We start from the raw sequence: 23750 nt of genomic DNA, 5'->3' as shown, positions 1-23750 counted from the left end.
TGGATATTGTTATAACCTTCCAATGTGCGCAGACCCTTCTTGCTTTCCTTCAAACTAGGTCACTCCATATCTGCCTTGTTCATTTCTCCACCGATGTTTTGGGTTGAGAGAAAAATGTTGCGTGAGCATGAGGAGTGAATGTGTCGACTGGAAACGCAGGTCGACACGGGAACGGAGCGGCTAGCAAACGGTGCGACGTGCGTTGACTCGTCTCTGTTGTTTCGATATCGCCATTGATTCCATTCACGTAGGGTTTAAACGTGTGATGTTCCTCGTATTGTCGTTGACCTCGACGATATCCACGAAAACGATGTCTTGAAACACTCCTTTCTCGTCCTCATAGTCGGCAGCACCAATACCCAGTGGCATTTGATTGTAAAGGATGAGTAGCGAAGGTCTGTCTATGTCCTGCCACACACCTACACGAAATCACCCCGGTCAACCCACATTGTCGCTGTTAGAACGGCCCTCGGAAGATGGTCCTGGCTTTTCTGGTCGCCTGAAGCGCTGGGAATTCAAAACGCTTTCTGTATCTGGAAGAAAGGTGCGTGAAAAAGATGCCTGATCTCTTTCGTTTTGGCTCACTCTTGGACAAGAACTACTCCGCTCCAAATCAACCTTCCCTCAAACTGCACCGCTGTATACCCTCTCGACATCCTCCATTGTCGACCGGACCTACATCTCCACAAGATGGTCTTTGTGCTACACCCAAGCTGATGAACCGGACCCCGCCGACCGCTTATTATCGCGTTTTGTTGCCGCCAGCTCCATTTCGTGGCCACTATCCTATTGATACACGAATCACGCCCGCGCCCATGACAGTTGGCCTCTGCACCCGCGAAACAAATCGAAGATTGACCTAGAAGCGTTAACAAAAAGGCGCCCACCTTTATATTTTTACTGCTGCCACTCCTGGCGTTACGGTGACCTACCGCCTCTTTCCTCGCATCCGAACGCTTTTTTCTTTGCAATATCATGACGGCCATTACTCGTCGACTGCATTTCATCATATCATCCTGCAGCAATCTTCTTGTCCTCCACATCTGGGGAAATGTACTCGTTCCGCGCCATCTTATACTCGCATGTTCCCGTGGAGCAGCCGGCTTTCCGTCGTTGGAGCACCCGTAAACCTATGTCTTGCGGCTCAGCAGCAGTATCCTCCAGTATGCCAGTCGGTTTACCGGCTGCGACAGTTGGGGAAATGGGAACAATATACCAACCACGCTATGAACTTGCGACGACTCATACCTACATCATCCCGCTCTCTGTGCTTGTTGATTCCCGGGTTCCCCTCCCAGCCGACTTTCGAATTGTCGCTTCACCCATATCACTACATCGACTCATCACATCTTCCGTCGCATCGAAACCAGTTCCCTCGCACCCTGCCGCTTTCTCATCACGCTTTTTCGTCCACTTAATCCTACTTATGTATGCGCGAAGTCGCCGGACATCGCCCGATTCGGAACATCCGTGTCTGTCTGGAGCTCTACCCAGCCTATGCGGCTCTTCTAAAGCTCGAGGGACGGCGAAATTGTGGGGATATATGGGCTTTACTGGGTCCTAAAGGGCAGAGGGGTGGTTCAGAAGCGAAATACTGCTTTTCCCGCTGACTACCGATTGCGGATCGTTGAAGTCGATTCCTTTGTCAGCACCTGCATTTTGGAACAGGAGAAGACTTCCCTCGCGACCCACTTCGTGTCCTTCAAACCGACCTTCATGTGTGGCTGTGCACAACTAATTTCTGTCATTATCGTCGTTCTTGCTTGCTCAGGTGGCCTTTCAAGTCTGCAGTTTGACTTGACGGTATGTGTATGCGGCTCTTGCTCTGTCTGCTTTCACACTGTGCTTTTCAGAGTCAGATTCAAGTCCAAGTTCGCTGTTTGGAGCTTTTTTCTGAGACTCAGTATGTCATACTCTTTTTCCTGCAGGCAATCACCTGACCAATCGTGTTTAACCAGTCTCGCTCTCTATTGGCGTGGGCAAATTGGCCTCCCAACACTAAGTTGAATACTCCCAGGTCTCGATCGCATAGGTACTCATACGGCCAACCGCACTTACATAGGACTTCAGCAAGCATACTTAGTCGAATATTGTTCTTCACCATCTCCGTTAACATTCCTTTATTTAATTTTGGACACTTTCCATGACCACCAATCATACAATCCCGTTCCTGCCTTCTCAATCATCCATAAGCACTGTACTTACTACTCAGATACTTACATTCTAGATCTCCCGCCGGCGATTTCAAGTTCCTCCACACGGGCTCTCATGACCGTCGTCTGCGGCCTGGACAACCCGAGCGTGGTGGAAATTGATATCGACGATTTATGTGCTCGCTGGTTTCACGTTCCGCCGCGACACGCTAAACATCTACCGCTCCCCAAGGACACAAGTCACACAACTCGGATCCGATCCAGACTAGTACTCCCAGAGCTCTATCTGATGCGTAAAGCTGCAAGTTGGACAAAGTCGACGACGACCTGCGCGTCTAGCATTTAGCTACAACGCCTGGAGTCCGTGAGGATGATTACGTCGCCTCACCCTTCGTTCTTCCGTGCACTGCATCCCGAGATTTTCCACCTGCCCGTTACCCGACGTTCGTGATCGTCTCAAGGGAAAACCGCTGTCAGCGGGGATCTCCCCCCGCTGCCAATTATAAACTGGAGCTGCAGCTGGTATAAAGGCGTTACTATACGCCCACACCTTTCAAGTTTCGACTTCGTTCCTTTCCTTAATCGCTCAACTTGGACATGTTTCGTAGTACGACCGCGCTGCTGCTGGGCGCTCTCTCTTTAATCGCCCTCCCCGCCGCTGCCCAGTTGTCCGTCTCGCAATCGTCTTATTGTGAGCATTACTTGCTGACCCGTTGACTGCAGCCCGGGACAGACCGTCCGCTTCAGCTCCGTCCTCACCGGAGGCATCGACGGCAGTACGTCTCCCTCCGTTGTGACTTCAAGAGACTAACACAAATCATCAGCCACGGGCTCCTGCATAACCGCTACACAAAACGCGGATGGCGCGCCCGTTGTCATTCAGCCTTGCGGCAACAACGCGACGCAGCTCAACTCGTGGCTTGTCCCCAACGGCGTTGGTGTCCCCGGCCCGCTCAAGATCTTCGGCGACAAGGCCAATCTTTTTTCGCTGATGTTTCTGTGGAAATGCTGACCAGCTGTGTACTAGTGCCTCGACGTGAAAGACGGCGCCAATGCAGATGGGACAAAACTCCAGATCTGGACGTGTGCCGCTGGAAATACCAGTATGTCGCCTCTTTGCACAACATGTGAAGACTCTTGCTTAATATTTGCGATTGGCAGACCAGATGTGGGTACCTGGCGGACAGGAAATCCCCATTGCATGGTCTGGGAAGGGAAAGGTGCGAGTTTCTCCACTGTTTATGCCCCAGAATTGACCCACCATAAAACAGTGCATCGACCTCACGAATGGCGACACGACCGCCGGCAACCAGTTCCAAGTGTGGACTTGCGACCCACAGTCGCAGAACCCGAATCAGCGCTTCAACAACCTTGATGTCACCGAGCCCAAAACGTTGGTTTCGTCCACAGCCTCATAGATTAGACACTAAACAGTCCACAGCCGAGCCATCCACCCCAAGGCAGACGCATCTAAATGCGTCACTGCAGCGGCCCACACTGTCGGCGCCGCCGTCGTTATTGCACCCTGCGCCACCAGCAAGACAGCTGAACAGGCGTGGTCCGCGCCTGTCGGCGGCCAGCTCGCAGTGGCCGGTGCGAGCGCATCCGCCACGCCCCTCTGTGTCACGCCCAAAGACGACAACTTCCTCGCCGACGGCACGAAGCTCGTCTTGGCCGAATGCGACCTGAGCGGCGGCAAGGCTGACCAGTTCTGGAGTAACCCGAACCCACAGGGAGGTGTCATGAGCAACGGAGGGTTCGGTAAGAACGTGCGTATTTTTACAGTCCCTGGTTTCGACATGTAAGTATTTATCGGAACTAGGTTATGGATCTGACGGACGGAAACCTGACGACGGGGAACCAGCTCCAGATCTGGTTTGGGAATATCTTCTCTGGGGCTGGAGACAACATCAACCAGGACTGGACCGCGACGTATGTCTTCTAGGGACACTATCATTAATTTGGACTTTCGTTAGAAGGCGACAATTACATTTTGAATACCCTACTCTCCAGCAGCAATTCTAATTCGTGTCCTTCTCCTCCCAGTCGTGGAAATGTCTTGTGGATCGGAGGTTCCACTTTGCCGTGACGACGGGGAACCAGCTCCAGGTCTGGTTTGGTAACATATTCTCTGGGGCTGGAGACAACATCAACCAGGACTGGACCGCGACATATGTCTTCTAGGGACACTATCACGAACAGGTTTTGGTTACTGAACCCTCCCTTCGAGCCAAACCGTGACGAAAGTCTCCACCTGTGAGTAGTCAAACTTGGCCACATTATCACACTTGTCGTTTCTGGTACGCTACGGCTGCCAATGAGCGAGAATAGACAAGGAAACACATGTGAGTTGACACACCAAGGCTTCCTCCGCCGGTTGACAAGGAACAGCCATAAAAATATACACAGTACGAACTCCTTGCTTCTTGTTGTACGTGTTGCTGACCATCTCTTCATAGCCAGCCTTGTTTGTCATTGGAAGAGCGGCAGTATTCATGGGCTTTGATGGTTTCCACTTTGCACTCTCGAGAGCAAGGTCAGCAACGGGGCAGGGGAGAACAGCAGCCATAGCAGTGCAGAATTCGTCGTATGAGTTATGGGAAGTGAAATGGACTGGGCCTGTGGAAATGCAGTCATCGGAATCGGCAGTCTCTTTGCGCGCCTTCAGCTTTGCTCTGCCTTTTGGTGGGCCAAAGCTTTCTCAACCATCGCAGAACTTGAGATTTTGATGGGAGGCGAAACGTCTTCGTCATCTGAGGCTACAACGTCTGTCTTCTTCTTCTTTGAGAGTGGTTCTGATTCGCTATCGTCGTCAATGCTGATTATGGAGTTTTGGGACTTGGACTTGGAAGCTGGCTTGGTAGCTTTGCGTTTGGTTGGCGGCTGTGTGCCGGTTTGAGTGGGAAGAAAGCGGAAAGAACGGCCAGCTGAGCAGAAGTAAATAGAGCATCACGATGAACAGCCACGCACTTGCAAAAAGATCTTCGACAGTACTAGTATTGTCGATCATTTCCTGTTCTGTACTGCCTGCTGGGTTGAAGAGACTCGCATCCAGCTCGTCCTGCTGCATTCTGACGTGGCGGACGAAGGGAGATGAGCGTGATTTCCTTCTTGAGAATTCGCGCAAAAAAAGACGTGACATGCATTATTTACAGGAACGACTGTAATACATTCTGTGGACTTTCGTTAGAAGGCGACAATTAGATTTTGGATACCCTTACTGGACATCTACTCCCCAGCACCAATTCTAATTCGTGTCCTTCTCCTCCCAGTTGTGGAAATGTCTTGTGGAATCGAAGGTTCCGCTTCGCCGACATTTGTGTCCCCACCCGCTGGTGGAGCTTGCCAGTCATTGCCGAGGCCCGCCATTTTTCTCCTCATAGCGCTACTCCCGCTCTCCAGGTATTCTGCCCTCGTGACAGCCATCTTTGAGGTAGTAAACGCCCGGGAAGATGCCAACGACACCGCAGCCGTATACGCTTCGAGGATTGCACTGTCCTCTACGATTAGCACGATACTACCGAAAGGCCATTGCTTACTCCTCTGGCTGATAAATAGCAATTTCAGCCTCAAATGGTGCGAAAGACCGAAGTTCTCTGGACCTGCGAATAAAATGAGCGATTGGAACAATAACCACGGGAACAAGAAAAAATGCACAAGCGCTCGCACAGACCAGGAAACTTCGTACTGCCGCCAACCAGGCCGATATTCGCCCAAAACAAGCCTCGCAGATCGTCCGGAAGAAGCGCGATGGATGCGGCGATAGTTTCAGGAAGGCCGACTTGGTCCATACCTGGGGATGCTCATAATTAATTGGTAGGAAGGACAGGAGACCGACCGACCGATGTCGTCTGGCCTGAATAGCACTTCCGGGACGGCAAAGCGCTCATTTCCCATGGTGAGAACCTGGTCAGACTCCAGCGGTATGTCGTCCGGCGCGCGTAGTCGACCGGTCTTCAGTTTGGTCAAGTCAGGAAGGACGTATTCCCGTATAATGGAGTTGTTTTTTCCGCCATGTCTAATCTTCAGTGTCAAAATTAGCTAAATAAAAGCATGAAAAACGCACCGACAAGTCTCCAGATCCGCCTTGAAGTCCGCACTGACGAAGCAGCACGTCTCCTTGACGTGGCTCATAATATATGTCTCGTCCATCATGTTCCATTGCCGGAAGGAGACGAGTTCCTTGAGGTGGTTTGTGAGGAGCTTCCCGCCGACGTCGAGCCTGTTTCGTAGCGTGAGTTGTGGAAAAAAGTAAGGAAAAGCGGCTTACCGCTTGACAGCATTCCAGACAATACGGCCCTGCATAACAGGAACAACGTGTGTGAAGCTGAAGCCGGAGTCCACGATAAGCATGCACTCGGGTAAAGGAGAAGCGAAGAGCGAGCCATAAGGCATAAACGACGCCGCTACGGGCGTGAATTGAGTACGGGGTGAAGAGTGTGGGCTTACGCGTGGCCCTGAGACACGATTTGAACTCGTACTCTTCGAAGATAAACTCGTCCGTCGTGTCCTGGATCTTTGGCAGATTGAAGTAGGGCTCGGTGATCACAAGGGTCGACGTTGTGGGGTTGACCTGAGGTATTTGTGAGTGGCGGCCCGCGGCTTCTGTGGGGGAGGTACGTTCAGGACTTGGTCCGATAGAATGCCGTCCCATATCGCCTTCTGCGCGTCCCAATCGACAATATAACCCTTGGGTGCTGTCATCGAAAGCGAGTGAAAAAAGAACGAGCATACCTTCTCTACGGGGAGCCGATACGCCAAAGAAGAGTAGTCTGTGCACCGCTCGGCCCATTCGTGCCCGACGTAAGTCTCCTTGTCGCCTTTCGAACGTACGATCGCGTTGGGGATGATTCTGCCAACAAGGAGCACTTTTCAGCTGCTTCGCTGGTCCGTAATATGAGGATGAGTACCTGGTAGCGCCCGTCCCAATGACGCCGGCCTTGATCGAGGAGCCGCCGTTGTCGAGCACTACCACTACCATGAAGCCGCGAAGTGAGGTTTAAAGCAAGCTGTGCCCGGTCCCGTGACGTTACTTTCCGGAGCTGACTAATGTAATGTTTTCGTCTTTCGGTCACCATGCATGTCGCACTAGAGCTGTGGGCGAGTGCTTAGCGCTTAACGCCTCCGGTATATCCGAATGTCCGCCACTGCCATCAGTGTGTGAGCTCTCATCTACTACTTCTCTCTCCCAACCTCACAGTGTTTGAAGGAACAACTCTTTGCCCGTGTCACCCTCAGTTGTATGCAGTCAGTAAGCCAGTGATATGCCGGTGTACCATGTATAGTGACTTGACTATACAGCTCCTTCAAGTACACCTGGCTGCAATATTCGAATAGACCCTCGGGCTTATATATCCCGCAGATACCGGCAATCGTATCGCTGAGCTCTCCAACCCGGTTTGTTTCCGAATGCCTCGGGAGTCAGCAGCATATAAAGTTTGTGCATGCGCGAGTTTGACACAAGACATGGCCAAACCGACAGTCCTCGTTCTGGGCGCAACGGGCGAAACCGGTAAGGCGATTCTGGACGCCTTCCTCGTCGATGGAGGATTCGTGGGTCTTTCTTACGCTCAGGCTGTTACCCCCGACATTGAGCTAAAAACAGGACGTTGAAGCTCTTGTGCGCCCATCCTCTGCCAAGAAACCCCAGGTTCAAGCGCTGGGTGTCCCAATCCGTGCCGCCTCTCTCGATGCCCCCATTCCCACTCTCGTAGAAGTCCTGTCGGGCGTGGATATCCTCATCAGCGCGATCGATGGCATGCACACTCTCCAGCAAATCCCTCTTGCTACTGCTGCCAAAACCGCCGGTGTCAAACGGTTCATCCCATCTGCGTTCATAACGGTCGCACCGGTTTCCTCGCCTGTTGATGGTACAATAATGCGAATGCGGGACATCAAAGAACAGGTCTACACCCACATACGCTCGATATACCTGCCCTATACCGTCATCGATGTCGGCTATTGGTACCAGCTCTACATTCCCGCCATTCCCTCAGGCCGCGCGGAGTATGCTGCGATGATTCGCAATCGGACGCAGATTCATGTTGGAGGTGCAGCGAGAAATGCGCTGGTGGACCTGCGAGACATCGCGAGCACGGTTGTCCGGATAGTGAAGGATGACCGCACGATTAATAAGAGTGTCCATGTCTATGGCGATGTTCTCAGCGAGAACGAAACTTTTGCGATGATGGAAGAGTTGTCTGGGGAGAAGATCGACCGCCGTCATGTGTGTAACCTCATTTTCTTCAAGTATAGTGACTAAAACCTCCTGGCAGATTTCTGCTGAGCACATCGCTACGACGAGGGCCAAGTTTGCGGCTGCAATCGCTAGCAATCCGGATGACCTTCACACCCAACAAATGTCTTATGGGCCGGACTATCACTTCAGTATGCACGTCAGGTCTGACAACACCCCTGAAAATGCGGCCTACCTTGGCTATCTGGACGCCGGCACGTTGTATCCGGAGTGGAAGCCCATCACCTTCAGAGATTACCTGCGGGAAGTGCTGGACGGAAAGGCAACAAAACCCTATGGCGAGTGGGCTTTAACGATTGGTAAAAACTTGGACGAATATTAAATGCGAAGGATCTTCATCTCTAACAATTCAAAACTTTGCAACGTGTTGTTTCAACTGGCTAGTAATTTGGTATTCAAGCATTGCCCGTTCGATTAGCAGTCAAATCTCGATTGGACCTGGTCCCTTCCAACAAATTGCTGGTTTGTACGATGTTGAGACCGAGGTCTTTCTCGTCGGACATTCTGCGGCGAATCAGTGTGATACGATGATACTTCTGATGATAACCTCGGAGCGGAAGCTCTTTAACCAATCCGGTGCGGGTTTCGTCACCGGCTTCCACTCCCCGCGCCAGAGCGTCGCTCCTGCTCGACAAGACATCGCACCCTCAGGAATTGCCGGGTATCTAGCCTGCCTCGTGTGTCAAGCCAAGATCTGTTCTTGTCGAATTGCCAAAAACCCGCCTGGATTCGGAACAGGGAATCTGCGACCTCCAAACGGTAACACCAAACGGTAACAATATAGCCCGGTATGGGAGATGCCACTGCATTCTCTCCCCCAAAGTTGACACCACTGCCTAATCTGACCAGGGTTGCATGTGCCCTTGATCAATGAAGCTCGGATCACTCCGCCGAGTGGCAGGCGCATCACTCGTAATATTTCCGTGACGCCGGAAAAGGCAAAGTGCTTATTGGCGTTGTGCACGTGCCCCGCGATCTCCGTGCCTCGTTGCATCAAGCGAAGCAGCCCGCACACCCTCATCTGCCTCGAGGCATTCCGCTCTGACAGATTCCTTCGCTCTTGTTCTCGGGCTTCTCCAGCAACCCTGATTTACAAATAAGCCTCCAAAGGAGCTCCTCGAGTCGGAGGCCAGCTTGGTGGGCTCGGAGGCGGGTCAAAACGAATCAATCAGCCTATCATCGCGATCTCGGTCCTACAGTCCGTCCGATGTTTAGTGCGCCGCCCGGCAATCCGGAGTGTCGATCCCGAGCCGCCCGGTCCGACCTAGCCTAAAATTAGATAGACTATTGAGGTAGGCCGTGGCCTGTGAACAAGGCGGCGCAGCAGGTACACGCAGATCAGGTGCAACTCCAGGGTGCGTTCTTGGACAATCGAAGAAATTGAATTAAGCCGTCAGTTTACATGCGATAAGAGTACCGATTCCCGATAGCAATGTTTGTACAACAACAAAGGGGAAGATAACCGTAGAGTACAACAAGGGTTCCAAAGAAAGTGCAAAGATGAGTGGGAGGAAACTGATAGCATAGGGAGTTGCCGTGGCATTGCGCGGTTGTCGTCCTTGTCCTCAGACATCCCGGCGCTCAAGCCGAGTGAAAGAAACGCCAGTACCCGGGTAGAACATGAGCGGCGGTGACCCAAATCTGTGTCCTTGGTTAATCGAAGGTGACGGAGAGATAAAATCAGCCCACATTGTACCAGAAGTAGTTGCGGCGGTCGTCATCGACAGTGGTCTTGAGGACGAATCTCCCGCCAGCAAAAGCAGCGAGTGCCACAAAAGCAACGGTTGTGAAGATGTCGACCTGCCAGATGAAGGATAGCCCAACCGACCAAGCCATCACACCCGCCATCAAAACAGGTCGCGATGGCGCGCCGAATCGGAGGGGGATCGTGTCGCGGTTGATCTCAGCATCACCAACAACATCTCTGAAGTCTTGTGCGTAGATTGTTGTGGCAAAAATGAGCCCGCTGAGTAGGATGGCCAGCCAGCCCGCGCCATCGAGGTTGGTCTTGTCGTCCCCTGGACCAACGTGAGACAGGGAAACGGGATGATAAAAGAAGGAACACGACATACGTGCAACGAGCGTCGTTCCCGCCTCAAATGCCGCGAAGCCAAGCCCGTTGAGAAGATACCGGGTAATAGCGCTCCTTCCGTTGCCCTTGAGTTCGTTATACATCCACGTGAACAACGCCAACGCCATGCTAGCAAACATTGTCTCCTTGCTGTATGCCAAGCTCAATGCCCAACACATCGGCATCAAGACCCAACGGAGGATCAACGCATGCTCCACAGTGATGCGACCTGCAGGAATCGGCCGGTCAGGTTTGTTCGTCGCGTCTTCGAAGGAAGTCGTTTGGTTAGAAGTGTTGAAAGCGAGGAGGTGGAACCAGAGCCAAAAGACGAGATGTGGGATGTTGGAGGGGGAAGTCAGCGGCGCGGCCACCATTGCGAAGAGAGACTGTAAGCGTAATTGAGTCAGCTTAAAGCCCATCCCTGGTCAGAGAATGCTGCGCACGATGGGGACCATAGTCGTCATGAAGTCGGACTCAGTGAAGAGCCAGAGGGTATTGGCGTGATACGCCACTGACGCCGGAGTCTAGAGGGATCGTCGTCATGAACAATTTAGCGATAATGAAGAAGGAAGCAAAGAAGACACGCACGATCGACATCAAGCGGCGGAATAGAGGAGTCGAGGCGTCCAACCAGTCGGGCGACGATGAGGGGAAAGCGTGATACAAAGTGGTGGCCAGAGAGTGCTTCATCGTCGTCGTCGTCGACTCGTTAAGAAAGGGACAGCCAGGGACTTGGACGGGAAGAGGATGAGAAGGGAAGGATGGGGGGCGGTGGGGGAGGCTGGCCCAGGATGGTGAGCGGTTAAAAGGAAAATGGAGCGTTGCAGGGTGGGCGAAAGTTGTTGCAACATGAGGCCAGGGACATTTTACCTGAAAAGAAACTAGCGTCGAAGAAGCGGTTTCAGAAAAGGACCTTACAGCATCGCACATCCATCAACATCTATTCGATCAGCCGAGGCGTCGCTTATGTTCCCCCTGATTCTTCGGTCCAGGATTGCCGGATGCGGATAAGATAGTCGACAAGCGGACCCGGCCCGTCTTACCTGATCAAGTGGAGTGCAAGGATGCAAACGGTTCCGGACGGCAACGACGCGGTTTGTTCTAAGCTCTAGACCTTGACATCAAAGTCGACGGTGGATCGTGATGAATACTAGTAAGTAGTAGTGCGAATAATGTGAATGTACTGGCACCAAGAGTCAATGGCAGTCATTCGTATGGCTCTTGACTTGCACCTGGCATGGCTGTACTTCGATGCTGATGCTCGCATATTTCGTGCTGATGAACGACAGAGCAGTTCACAATGGACCCACTGCGGCATGATACGGCGTCATCGATAATCCCTGACAATCCCCGCCGGTGAGCTTCCGAGTCTTTCCGTAATGGCTTCTCTGCTCAGTCTTGCATGAAGTTACCATGAACCGATGCCACACTTGAATAGCTCATAAGCGTATGTGGACGCAACGCAGGCAACCCTGTTCCAGAGTCTTCAATTCCTCCGCCGACAGGGCTTGCCGCCGCGATCACATCGCACATCTTGTGAGCATACTTGGAAAATGTTAAATTAGTAGGGCGTCTAGCAACCGCCGAGCGTTGCTTATATACTCTCGAATGATCATGATGGGTTGCGCTTTGATGCTAGTTATACCTCGTACGTCTCGAAGCCGTCTTGACTGAAGCATTGCCAGCAACTAGCAGAGGTTCAAGCCAAGCGGGAGTTCTGGGAGTGCCCGAGTTCTGACGTGTTCTGTGCTGGCTGTCAGCCCAGAGTGAAGTCTGATTAGCGTGAGACTCGCGCTGATCCGAGCTCGCGTGTGCGGGGAAGCCGGGAAGGTGTATGTAAGATTTTGTGGGCATCCTACTAGTCGTATGGCCATCAGCAGGAGACCAGTTCACGAGATTGACTTACTAGCTTCAAGCTGATAACGGAATGCAGTGGAGATATGCATTGGGCGACATAGATGTTCCTAGGGCACCTCTTAGAGACTCTACCACGACGAGGTGGCAGTGGAAAGTGTGAAGCATCGACCCTCCAAATCCCTCTCAAGCGAGTAGAAGCCAGAATGAGTTGAGCGCGACCACCGCCGGAGAATAGAGGGCCGCGGCGACGCTGACAAGTCCAATATTCCGATAACGACCAACTGCTTCGCAAGCTGGCATCGCAAAGTGGTCCAATAGATCTTCGGGTTCGGCGTAGGTTGTGTGCAGGCCGACCTCAGGCTGCTAGTACGACGTGGAGTAGCGTGGAGTGCGAATTATGCCGAGAGCTGTGGGCGTTTCGGCATGGTTCTAGTTCTAGTCTTCAGGATTTGCAAAGCGATATCCTGAAGTGGCGAGTAAGTAATATATCACTTTCGCCGACGATATGCGAGAACCTGAATAGAAATTTGCGCACCATAGACATGGATTCGGGTCGCAATCAACGCCTAGTGCTTTTCGGTTCGGGGTCGTGTTAGCCAACGACTGGCTTGAAGAGAAAGAGTCCCACTGTAGATTATCGTCCATGCCACGAGGAAAAGGAAAATGCCTGCCTCTGCATGCTCATTGCTCAAAGCATTCACGCAATCCGAGTCGTTGGTGTCAACGCCTTGGCTTGCACCAATAGTGTTCCGCCCTCTATCTCAGAGCATATTTCCCATATATTCAGAGTTTGGAAGAGCTAGCTGACCATCGTTGACCATCTTGTTCCATCGCTGACGACGCGTCATGAGAGTGCTGACATGTCATCACGTGCATTTTGCCAGGTTCCTTCATCAACAAACATCTCCTGCTGGTCACGAAATGAGCTCGAGATTCGACAAACCATGATATTGGTCGACATCTGGAGTCTAGCAAACAACAATCGATGAACTTGCGGTGCCAGTCATCGGCACAGACTACTAGTCACCAAGGAACGCTTTTTTTCAGCTGGAAAAGTGTAAGGGCCTTGGGGAACAGGTCCAAGGCCCTTACTGCACGAATATTCTGCCCTCGGGCGTGTGTTTTGCAGTCATGGATAAACTCCGGCTTTCACTCACTCACCGTCGTCTCTCACGCTCCCTATTATTGGGACGGGTGTCGCAAGGTGTCGCCAACAGTTACGCAAACGAGAACTAAGCTGTATACTTGACACGTCCAAGGCTGTCTGTATTATTTCCCTTCCCAACTACCAGGTTCCGCTCGGAGGGAAGACGATGGGGCGTGGCGAAAACCGCACCGGACCAGTGCGTTGGAGGGGGATTCTCGTCTTGAGTCTTCCCTGGGCTATTGTGGTCCTACTGCTTATCTCTTCGCCACTTCTTTCCCGCATATCAGGCCCGGTGTCGCTCGTGCCTTCGCCGCTACCAGGACTTACTAATACCCATCCATGCCCCTCCGTCCAACCGCTGGTCCAGGAGTGTCCTCCTCCACCACCCCCATCTCTGCCTCCTCCCCAACAGCCTCCGCTCTTTGAGCTCTACCATGCGCGCGAAAGACAGCTGCCGCAGCACAACCTTGCCGCTCCATTCCCTGACGGAAACCATGCCAAGTATCTCTGGGTGGACAATCACGGATTCAGTGTGTCATGTCCGCTTTAATTTCCAGCTTTCCGACGCTAACTCGGTGCCTGCCAGGTTTTGGCTGGGGAAACTACATGCAGGAAATGCTCCTCAATGCATACTTGGCATACGCAGCCGACAGAGCGTATGCTATTTCCCCCGCTCCGTCCTTGACGGATTCATTCCTACACTTAACACCCGTGTGGACAGATACGTCTTCGACAACTACACATGGATGCGGGATGGCCCGGAGGTTGTCCCATGGCCCGTGAATGGCCGGCTCATCCCCGCTCGTATACCGCTTTCCGCTTTTATATCTGGTGTGTCTTTCTGCTCAACCCTCCCCATGAAGACCAACAGTTTTAGGCCCATTGGTCGGTGATCGTATGCCTTCATCCTCTCCTCGCGCAGCAGCCATCTCGCAAGAGTGGTACCATCAAGTATGTCCCGAGTCGGAGCGGGTTGTGCTCGATACCCGCACAATTCAGGATACATTCGCCGCCCCGCCAACCGCCAAACAGATCATTGAACGCTGGACGATGGAACTACACAATCTCACCTCGCGCTGTGTGGAATTGTCGAAGACCAGTCCCCGGCTTTTTCACGACGAGTAAGTAGGTATATGATTTAGGGGCAGTCTGAATATTAACTACCACTCAAGACTGATCGGCACTGACCGCGTTCTCGATATATTCCCCTCCCTTTCTGCGTCCCCGATCCTGCAGAATTTCAGCTGGTCGCCATTAATCTTCGGCGAGTTCCTCGCCAACTCACACCACTTTTTGCCCTCAAGCTTCAACTTTACGAGCCATACACTCCTCGCGGCTATTCTCGACACCGAGCTGCCAATCCCCGGACTGCTGGTGCTCCATGTCCGCCGTGGGGACTACGAAATATGGTGTCCAGAAGCTGTCGCAAACGGGCTTGCCTTCACAGGCTTCAACCGCTTCCCCCAGCTCTCCGACAAGTCTCCTGCCCCAAACGCACTCTCGCGCTGTCTACCGTCCATCCAAGATATCGCTAATAAAGTGCGTGATGTCGTCTCCGACCAACACGCCGCCGGGCTCCCGCCGCTGACGCGGGTGTATGTCATGACCAATGCAAAGAACGACTGGCTTGCCTCGCTCGCTGAGGCGCTGCGCGCCATCCAGATTTGGAAGGATGGCATTGGGACAAGCCGCGAGCTCTCGCTCTCGTGGGAGGGCCGGCATGTGTCGCAGACGGTGGACATGGTCGTGGCGCAGCGCGCGGAGGTCTTCGTTGGGAATGGGGTACGATGTTTCTCAGGCTGTTTGCCTTGTCGCATTTGGTACTGATCAGTATTTCCCCCAGTTTTCAAGCCTGACTTCAAACATTGTAATGCTTAGGATGCACAATCCGAAGTTGGATCCAAGAAATATACGCTTCTGGTAAAGGATGCTTATAGAGGCAAGACCTAAGAATAAGTAATTGTAGGATCATATTATTACAACTTGAAGACGGAACGTCGTCCAACCCAGTTTGCTAGTCGTGACGACAAATGCATGACCTTTGCATAAACTGAGAGGAAGGAATGCTGCAGTTGGGGATTCAAGGTTCTGGCGGTTGAAAACTTGAAGCTGTTGAATGTATTGTTCTTCGCGCCGTTAATGCGCCAAGAGCGGGAAACCTTGAACCATCGCAGCGATAGAGCGTCTAAGAAGTCGTGCTCGTAGTCTTATAGACTGGTCGGACCACCTAGTCCTGACTGCACTCATTGAGAAGAGCGACAACACAACGGCGGCGAAATTCAAGGTGACATACCAGCACGTGCCTCCAAATCAATTTTCCTTGTCCTTGACCACATCGTTGATGCGCAGAGAACGTGCTCGTGAGCGCGAGCTAACCCAAAATAGGTCAGCAACACCACTCCCAGCAGCCATAAGCTAAGTAAGTGTGCGAGGGTCAATCCATACCCAGGACTTGGAGGGCAGGTGGTGGTGGTATGTGTGATGTTGGGTGTATGGGGCGCAAGGGCTACGGCAGCGAGGGACAAGGCGAGAGCGACGGCGAGGGCTCCGGGTCGGACGGACATATCGGAGATAGCGACGGAACTTAAATCATAAACTCGGGGAGCTAAGAACTTATAGAACTATGGAATACAGGCCTTTTATATACCGTAATAAAATCAAATGACTCCGAGGGCGAGTCAGACGAGTTCCGGGGCGGCGCCCGATGAGTCAGTGGGCCGGCGACGCGTCGCCGTCGAGCGCGTGAACGCGTTTGATGCGCGTGATGCCGCGGCGTGATGACGTGATCTTGCTTACGCAGCGCCGGGATTACTTGCTCCGCGCACAGCCGGAGTCGAGTCTCAACATCTCCTCCCAACTGAAAAAATGACTGTCCCCAGTCATCCGCGACCGAGGAAACGCGACACGGCATGAACCCGACCGGACCAGGAAGCTGCGTGACCGTGATGACGTGGCTGTGTACCTTCTGATTCTTGACCACGACGACGAGGCGACGGCGGCAGCGCAAAGCTGCCAGCGAGGGCGACGGGTGCGTGAACCGGGACTCGAGAGCGAAGACGAGGATGGCGGGATAGTGGAGACACAGGCGGAGATGCATTGAGCAGGCGCTGGAGGGAGAAGCGGGGCAAAAGGTGTGTCGCAGTGGGATCCTCCCAACTGAAATACTGACGCGGTCCGATAGTGCGACGCGTGTGGACAATGACGAAACTGCGGAGGGTGACAGGAACGAGCGGGATACCGAGAATGAAGGCCAAAAACCGGGGCAAAATCACCGTAGAACGAAACAATCGACAATGGGCCTCTTCACAAACGACGACTCTCGAGCGCAAACGACTCCTGCGGAATACGAGGCGGAATGAGGAACGACCGCTCGATGTGCTGCCGCTGGTTGGGCAGCAACAACGACGGTGACGGCGCCGGAATGTCTATCGCGTGAACTCGTTGGAGCTTGGAACGATGAGCACGCAAAACCGCAAGCTCGGACTCGATTTCCGCCATTCTCTGGACATCTGTCAGCGGTAACAGCACGCTAGGCAACTCGATTGGGCGTTTAGTTGGCTCTACACGCGAAGTACTCGGCGCTGAAGCGGCGACTGGGGCGGCAAACGGCGGGGGTGTCATTGGGCGGCACAATTCGATTCGAGAGCGTAAATCCGGGCCGACAATACTGTGCGGGACGAAACGGCCGTTGGGCAAGACAACCTTGCCTTCCGCGTTGCGCTTGCAAAAGCCGGACGCGAGATCGAACGTGAGACGGGGGCAATCGCGGATCCAATGTGTGGGATCACTGCAGTACGAGCAGTTCGAACGAAAGCGCGGAGGCGAAGGCGGCGAGTCGAGACGTGAAGCGGGAGGGTCACTGGGCGAGCGGGGAACGGTGGTGCGTGGCATATTCCCGGTTATAAGCGATCCTGACTCTGATTCTACAGCTGACGACGAGGACGACTTGTTTTGCAGCAATACACGGTCAATGGCGGCACGAACGGCTTCAAGTGGGTATGTGTCGTCGACGTGGACGTCCGGAAAGCGCAGTTCGAGTTCCTGGTCGACCGCGGGGCGAAGTGTGGGCGGTATGGCTCTGACAAGGGCTTGGCTCTGCTCAAAACTGGCGAGACGATGTTTGGAGCGCAGAAAGGACGAAGCGCGCCAGAAATCGCGATAGAACACGCAGAAATCGGTTCGGGAGGGACGTTTAGAAGCGGCGAAGGCAGCAACAAGAGCTTCGAGGCCAGCGGCGGAGTAACGGCGGTCTAGGTCGGCTTCGGGATACAACGCAAAGACAGCGCTGGCGAAATGGGCAAATGAGGCGGCGGGGTCGCGGAACTCAGGCAGAAACTCCCACAGCTCTTGGTCAATGAGCTCGAGGTATCGCGTAGCATGGTACTTTTTCTGCTGGTCATCAACGACGCTGGCGCGGACGAGAAGGAATTCGAGGTCGGCGAAGAATTTGGGCAGGTCTCGGGGGCGTGCTGAATCGAAAACCGGCGCGATACGGTCTCGGCGAGCGGGCATCGGAAGCGGGATTGGACCAACAGGTGCTTCGAGGGCGACGGGAGCGGGAACGGGAACAGGAGGCGCTGGGGGAATAGATGAGCCATGTGCGGCATGCGGTGGATTCAGGCCGGGCGGTAATGCGGCTTCGCGCGGAACTCCAGACGAAGGGCTAGACGAAGGGCTAGGCTGGGCGATGGGAACGGGAACAGAACTGAGCGCGGGAGCGTGAGCGGGTGCAATATTCGAGTATGATGGTGGTGAGGGTAGAGCAGAATGTGAATCTGTAGAGGCCAAGCGACGCGAATGCAAAGCAAGCTTGATGTCGATAGGTTTGTGAGTAAATGAATGAGTGCCTGGAGCACTGGACTGGGCCCCTCGCGGTGGGCTCCAATATGATGCGCAGAGAACGTGCTCGTGAGCGCGAGCTAACCCAAAATAGGTCAGCAACACCACTCCCAGCAGCCATAAGCTAAGTAAGTGTGCGAGGGTCAATCCATACCCAGGACTTGGAGGGCAGGTGGTGGTGGTATGTGTGATGTTGGGTGTATGGGGCGCAAGGGCTACGGCAGCGAGGGACAAGGCGAGAGCGACGGCGAGGGCTCCGGGTCGGACGGACATATCGGAGATAGCGACGGAACTTAAATCATAAACTCGGGGAGCTAAGAACTTATAGAACTATGGAATACAGGCCTTTTATATACCGTAATAAAATCAAATGACTCCGAGGGCGAGTCAGACGAGTTCCGGGGCGGCGCCCGATGAGTCAGTGGGCCGGCGACGCGTCGCCGTCGAGCGCGTGAACGCGTTTGATGCGCGTGATGCCGCGGCGTGATGACGTGATCTTGCTTACGCAGCGCCGGGATTACTTGCTCCGCGCACAGCCGGAGTCGAGTCTCAACATCGTCAACAAACTACAAACATTCCCTCACCACGTCGCATGGCCGACAGCAAGCGACAAACCCAAAGCTGCCTGATACCCTTCCCCGACGCTTCGCGAGATCCAAGGTCAAGTAAACAGGCTGACGCGGATGGACCATGAGGTCGAGGTCGTCCACAGGTGCGCTTCTTCATCCCCGACATCGACCCACGAGGCTGAGCAATGACCACATTTTTGCTCCAGCCCTCGCTATTTCAAACCCAGTCTCTCCCGTTTGCATGCCCTATGGGCTCCCGGTGTTGTGCATTCGTCGTGAGGGAGTAAACTCTCAAATCATACATTGTTCCGAAGATTGCCTGCACCCTCTCTCGCAACCGGCCGCATTCCCGCTCCTGGCTGGTCACTGCGGGGTCGCCTGAACAGTAAAATCTTTGCGGTATCGGTGTTGACAAAAGAGGTACGAGGCGGCTTCTTTTTAGTTTCTTGCTCGAAATCTCACCTTCATCACGTAGTTCTGCTAGAATGACGAGGACCATTGGTTTATCGCCGTTCTTTTGCACCAAAGTGACAAAACTCACTTCTTGCCCTACTCAGGACCGTTTCATATCGTCGACAGTCTCGCTCTCAGGCAGGAGGCACCCTACGAGGAATCGTGGCATGTTGGTCAAGTACGTTGTTCTATGCTGTCCTGTGCATACTGTTGCTGACATCTCTATTTAAAGTGTTTGACCAACGACACGCCTAGTTTTTCTTCTTGAACTCCATCATATTTGCCACCCATAGTCCCTGCAATATGTGCAAGTCTCACGACCCAGGCGAAAGGTTGGATTGCTTCACATAGCCGCAAGCTCTGGGAGGGACAAGATGTGTGTGGCACAGATAACGGGGTCCTTGTTAGAAACAGGGTATGTCTTGACTTTCTGCATCTGCAGAACTAATGTTTCTCTGTGAAGCCCGACTTCGAATGTTACGATTCTCGGTTCCCGCAATGCAGCGTTTGGACCCAGCAACCTACGATTCCGGTCGAAGAAACATCACAAGAGTGTACATAGATATTTATTTACTGGTACACAACAATGAGGGACATAGACCACTCCTTCGTTCTTTTCGTCATTCAAACTTGGATGCAGACCCCATCGATAATCCACTCCCATACGGCGGTATTCCTTCCACCTGCGGTAAGCGCTTGCACAAACTTCCTCTCCCCCAGTCGCTTCTCTGGGATCGGCGCCCCCTTGCCATCGCCGATGTCCGCGCGCCATGCACTCCCGCTGTTGATGGCCCATGCATCGAGGAAATTATTAGTAGTAGGCTGCTCCTGCTTGGGCATGGCGGTCATAGCAAATTTGTGCAGGGCGGGGAACGCGTGTGCAAGAAAGGAGCTCAGAAGAGCGGCCGTCGTTGCAGTCATGGGCAAGCGAAACTGTTGAAGAGCCAGAGATGAGATAGTTGGGAAGATGGGCCAGGCAGACAGCTGCTTGGCGGTGAAGTTGCAGAGAACAAGCTCGAGATGGGGAGGAAGATCGGTGCGGGCGAGGAGGGCTAGCGAGCGGGGGAGCGCTTGGTCCGGATAGAGAGCGACTTGCTTTAGAACAGGGAAGGTCTCGGGAACCTCGGAGGTGGAAGCGATAAGAAAGTTCACAAAGAGTCCGTGTCCGCCAACCAGTTCCAGGGCGGGCATCGGTTTCATAAGCACATTTGCCACTGGATTCGCGTCGGTTGAGGACTGTCCGAGCGAAACAATATCCCTCAGCGTCCGGGCATGCCTGTTGCAGAACCCCAGGAATGATTCAAGAGGTATGTTCCTCGCATCTCGACCGACTTGAATTTGCTTCAGGTTGGGCAACAGCAGTGTGTCCACACCGAATATCGCGGTCCAAACAATTTCGGGAAGGTCAAGTGTTAGAACCAGGTGTGTGATGTATTCTGCGTTGACCAAGACTACTGCCCACGTCACGGTCGCCGGGTTCCCGAGGGTCATCGTGCTGGTCAGAATCGTTGTGAGGGCCTGGATGGTGGGGCCCATTTGCTCTGAGCCATCATGCATGTTGTGTCGGATTATGGCTTTTGTTCTGCCGCTGTGTGGATTCCAATGTCGGAGGTCATTTACCCGGGTCGTGACGAGCCCATCGCGTGCGACAACCACGGCGTTTTCGGCACCAAGACAGACTGCGTGAAGCAGCTTGGGCAGGGAATTTGCTAAATGCCAGCCCAGCGGGGGGTGGAGGAGGTCGTGGCCAAGGTCAAGAGAGGCGGAGTGGATGGGAAGGGAGGGAATGGTAGAGATAAGTCGTTTCAGGTCTTTGTGGGTAGCTTGGGTAGACGAGTGGTATTCGAAGTCCAGTCCAGAGCTGAAGTGAGCAGAGTTGGGAAGTGCTGCCGCAAGATTCAGGATGGAAAGGTCATCAACAGATGTGCATCGCACTTTGCTCTCGCTCGTACTAGTAGTACCGTCCGGCGACTGCGTCGGCAGAACGAGATTGTAACGACGCAATAGCTCTTCCGTCGCCAACTTGTAGAAAAGTTTTGAGACGGCTGCTAGATAATGCAAGGTTGCGTCGTCGTGGATTAAGGACACAATGATGAATAAAATGTCCGTGGGTAGGAAGTCACTGGCAGTGGAGTTAGGATTCTGTGTATTCTCCGAACGCCGTTGGGGAGAAACCCAGTTTGCTAGTCGTGACGACAAGGGCATGATTGGTGTGGGGGGGAGAGGAAATTGAAGACTAGTGAGCAGTTCGGTGTCGGGTTATCTGGCAGTGAAAAGGCTGTCGAATGTATTGTCCTTTCTTTGGTAGTGTGGAGCTTGTGGAGAGCGGGAAGGTATCATATCATCTGCGGCTTAACTAGCTCGTCTGCTCGTGAGAGGTAAGGATCATGAGGTGAGCTCAACTTCTCAAATCTGAATCAGGTAAACTGGGGACTTGGGAGTAAGACAGGCCAGTGTTACTCTCGTATTTGAGTCGCGCCCAACCCTCGGCGAAGCTGCCGGCTCGGGCTCGACTGAGAAGTGTTACTAGTAGATCGCGTGCAATGTTGCATGTGAGATGCGTCATACACTGGCAGGGAAACTTGAAGCAGAAAGAGTGACCGGTCACGTGTGACTAAATCCCTCGCGCTGATGCAGCCTTCCAAGTTCGTTCAGGCCAAATGGCGCAAAACAAATATTCGTTTTTGCACGAGTTTAATCGATTCGGACATATTGACTCATTCAACGCCAAGTATGGACTTTCAAACGTGAAAATCGAGACAAATACTAGCGCCGTCTAGCGGAACCTTCAACCCTCAGCCTGATTCCGCCCAGAATCCTCGAAAGTCCCAGGGCTTTTCTGCATCCCCATGCGAGACCCAGCCCAATTGATTTGTCAACACAGCCGCGATGCGGATGAAGACTGTCCCGTCGACGTTCTTTGCACCTGGATGTGTTTCCTTTCCTGCAGCATCGACCGCACCGGGCATGCCACCTGCCTCTGTATTTCCGAGGCGTTGAGCGGCGTACACGAGTGCGCGGATGGCCTTGACGACGTGGACCTCGGTGTGGAGATTGGCGTTCGCGATGAGCGGGAACCAGACGCTGGCGCCCGGGATGACGTGTTTTGGGACTGATGGGAGCTTCATGACGACAGAGCAGTCTAGTTTGGGCGTTCCTCGAAGGAGAAGCACCAGCAACGACGAGCGAGCATGCGTCACCAAGAGCTGGGCCTTCTGAAGCGGCGTTTCAAGGAGGGAAATGATGGGACGAAGCCCAAGGGCGGACGTGAGCAGGTGCATAACGAGAAAGTCCATTCGAGGCTGCTTTCCAGCAGGCGTAATGCCCCCGACCAAGAGCGCACATTGCCAGAGCGCTTCGTCCAGCTTTGACTCAATGTCTGTGGATGAGGCAAGGTCGAATGTCCATTTAGAGATGATGTCGCGAATCGTACTTCCATTTGAAGGATTCCCATTGACCCAGTCGACGAGCTTGGCGAAAGTTACGCCAGGGCCAGGCAGGCCGGGAAACGGCATGTTTGTTATGTTTGGGTGGTCGTAAAATTCACGGAGCAGAGAAAGTAGGGATGTGGAAGTTACCCCAGAGGCTGTAGTTATAATTTCGGGCAAGCCAGACGGTTCCATGACAACAGCTCCCTCGGGCGAGGTGAGGGCAGTCAGAGCAAGGGCTTGTGCGACCATGTGGTTCTGACCAAACTCAATTCCAAACTAAAATATGCTCAGTTGTGCACTGGAGTACAAGGAAGCAGCACATACTGCAGCCTGGATGATTGGGTGCACAATCCCGCCAAAGAAACGTGCAAGCATCATGACACCATTGCCGTTTGCTTCGGGCGAGAACAGATATTTCGTCAGGGTTCTGGGGACACCGTTAATCGCAATGCGTTGAGCGAAAAACTCGAGGTAGTCAGCGTAAAGACGAGCGCTGTATGTAGTTAGCAGCAGTTTCAACAAGACAAGACAACGGACTTTTTCTCGCCCAAGGTATCTTTCCAGTTTTCCTCATTAATGGCCCCAGCCTTTCGTTCTATCCGTTCTGTCTCCGTTTTGCCGTGTAGAAGGTTCCGCTGCATTTTGACTTCGAAATCATTCATGTGTTGGATGGCCTCTTCGGATGCACCAAGGTCGTACATCGATAACAGACTGCCAAGACAGGTGAGAATTAGGTGAATATATGCTAGACGGACGTACTGGTGCGCCAGATGGTCGTGGAAAAAGGCGTCATTGAAGAAGCAATGGTGTTCATGAAAGTCTTTGTACAGCAGTTTGGCGACTAGTGTGGCACCCTGAGGTGTTGAGCCGGGGATGTTAACAAGGCCTTGAGATAGTCGAGCAGGATGGGGAAAGGAGTCCATTGAAGGGAAGCCGAAGAAGATTCTGCAGCTGCTTCAGTTTTATGTTCTCGA

The 23750-nt window shown here is 53.2% G+C and overlaps 7 protein-coding genes across 7 annotated transcripts; 3 read left to right on the top strand and 4 right to left on the bottom strand.

Annotated features, from left to right (window-relative positions):
• Positions 1 to 2750: 2750 nt before the first annotated feature.
• On the top strand, positions 2751 to 4098 carry MIND_00295900 (uncharacterized protein; the record flags this gene model as incomplete). Its single annotated transcript, XM_037359821.1, has 8 exons — positions 2751 to 2821; positions 2877 to 2929; positions 2978 to 3126; positions 3181 to 3256; positions 3315 to 3373; positions 3425 to 3546; positions 3595 to 3922; positions 3976 to 4098. The coding sequence occupies 8 exons, from the start codon at positions 2751 to 2753 to the stop codon at positions 4096 to 4098; spliced, it is 981 nt and encodes a 326-aa protein (XP_037222706.1).
• A 719-nt stretch (positions 4099 to 4817) lies between these two features.
• MIND_00295800 (uncharacterized protein) lies at positions 4818 to 7134 on the bottom strand (the record flags this gene model as incomplete). The annotated part of the gene is made up of 14 exons (XM_037359820.1): positions 4818 to 5080; positions 5124 to 5263; positions 5307 to 5326; positions 5375 to 5437; positions 5469 to 5646; positions 5693 to 5755; positions 5811 to 5946; positions 5996 to 6171; positions 6220 to 6375; positions 6424 to 6559; positions 6603 to 6726; positions 6774 to 6842; positions 6888 to 7005; positions 7064 to 7134. 14 exons carry the CDS (start codon positions 7132 to 7134, stop codon positions 4818 to 4820), a joined length of 1713 nt encoding a protein of 570 aa, XP_037222705.1.
• A 428-nt stretch (positions 7135 to 7562) lies between these two features.
• On the top strand, positions 7563 to 8731 carry MIND_00295700 (Glycoside hydrolase; the record flags this gene model as incomplete). The annotated part of the gene is made up of 3 exons (XM_037359819.1): positions 7563 to 7706; positions 7759 to 8379; positions 8429 to 8731. The coding sequence occupies 3 exons, from the start codon at positions 7563 to 7565 to the stop codon at positions 8729 to 8731; spliced, it is 1068 nt and encodes a 355-aa protein (XP_037222704.1).
• A 1259-nt stretch (positions 8732 to 9990) lies between these two features.
• On the bottom strand, positions 9991 to 11380 carry MIND_00295600 (S-adenosyl-L-methionine-dependent methyltransferase; the record flags this gene model as incomplete). Its single annotated transcript, XM_037359818.1, has 5 exons — positions 11069 to 11380; positions 10924 to 11004; positions 10482 to 10866; positions 10099 to 10427; positions 9991 to 10050 (listed from the first exon to the last, which is right to left on the bottom strand). Exons 1-5 carry the CDS (start codon positions 11168 to 11170, stop codon positions 9991 to 9993), a joined length of 957 nt encoding a protein of 318 aa, XP_037222703.1. The 5' UTR covers positions 11171 to 11380.
• Positions 11381 to 13650: 2270 nt separating this feature from the next.
• MIND_00295500 (uncharacterized protein) lies at positions 13651 to 15408 on the top strand (the record flags this gene model as incomplete). The annotated part of the gene is made up of 6 exons (XM_037359817.1): positions 13651 to 14014; positions 14071 to 14140; positions 14206 to 14315; positions 14362 to 14605; positions 14657 to 15266; positions 15328 to 15408. 6 exons carry the CDS (start codon positions 13651 to 13653, stop codon positions 15406 to 15408), a joined length of 1479 nt encoding a protein of 492 aa, XP_037222702.1.
• Positions 15409 to 16787: 1379 nt separating this feature from the next.
• Positions 16788 to 18596, bottom strand: MIND_00295400 (uncharacterized protein; the record flags this gene model as incomplete). Its single annotated transcript, XM_037359816.1, has 1 exon — positions 16788 to 18596. One exon carries the CDS (start codon positions 18594 to 18596, stop codon positions 16788 to 16790), a length of 1809 nt encoding a protein of 602 aa, XP_037222701.1.
• Positions 18597 to 22140: 3544 nt separating this feature from the next.
• Positions 22141 to 23699, bottom strand: MIND_00295300 (uncharacterized protein; the record flags this gene model as incomplete). The annotated part of the gene is made up of 4 exons (XM_037359815.1): positions 22141 to 23052; positions 23101 to 23269; positions 23314 to 23487; positions 23536 to 23699. The coding sequence occupies 4 exons, from the start codon at positions 23697 to 23699 to the stop codon at positions 22141 to 22143; spliced, it is 1419 nt and encodes a 472-aa protein (XP_037222700.1).
• Between the last annotated feature and the right edge of the window lie 51 nt (positions 23700 to 23750).

Source organism: Mycena indigotica, assembly GCF_014461135.1.
Source record: "Mycena indigotica strain 171206Taipei chromosome Unknown Mind.scaff0003, whole genome shotgun sequence".
Lineage (NCBI taxonomy): Eukaryota > Fungi > Basidiomycota > Agaricomycetes > Agaricales > Mycenaceae > Mycena > Mycena indigotica.
This window is presented reverse-complemented; position numbering and strand designations above follow the sequence as displayed.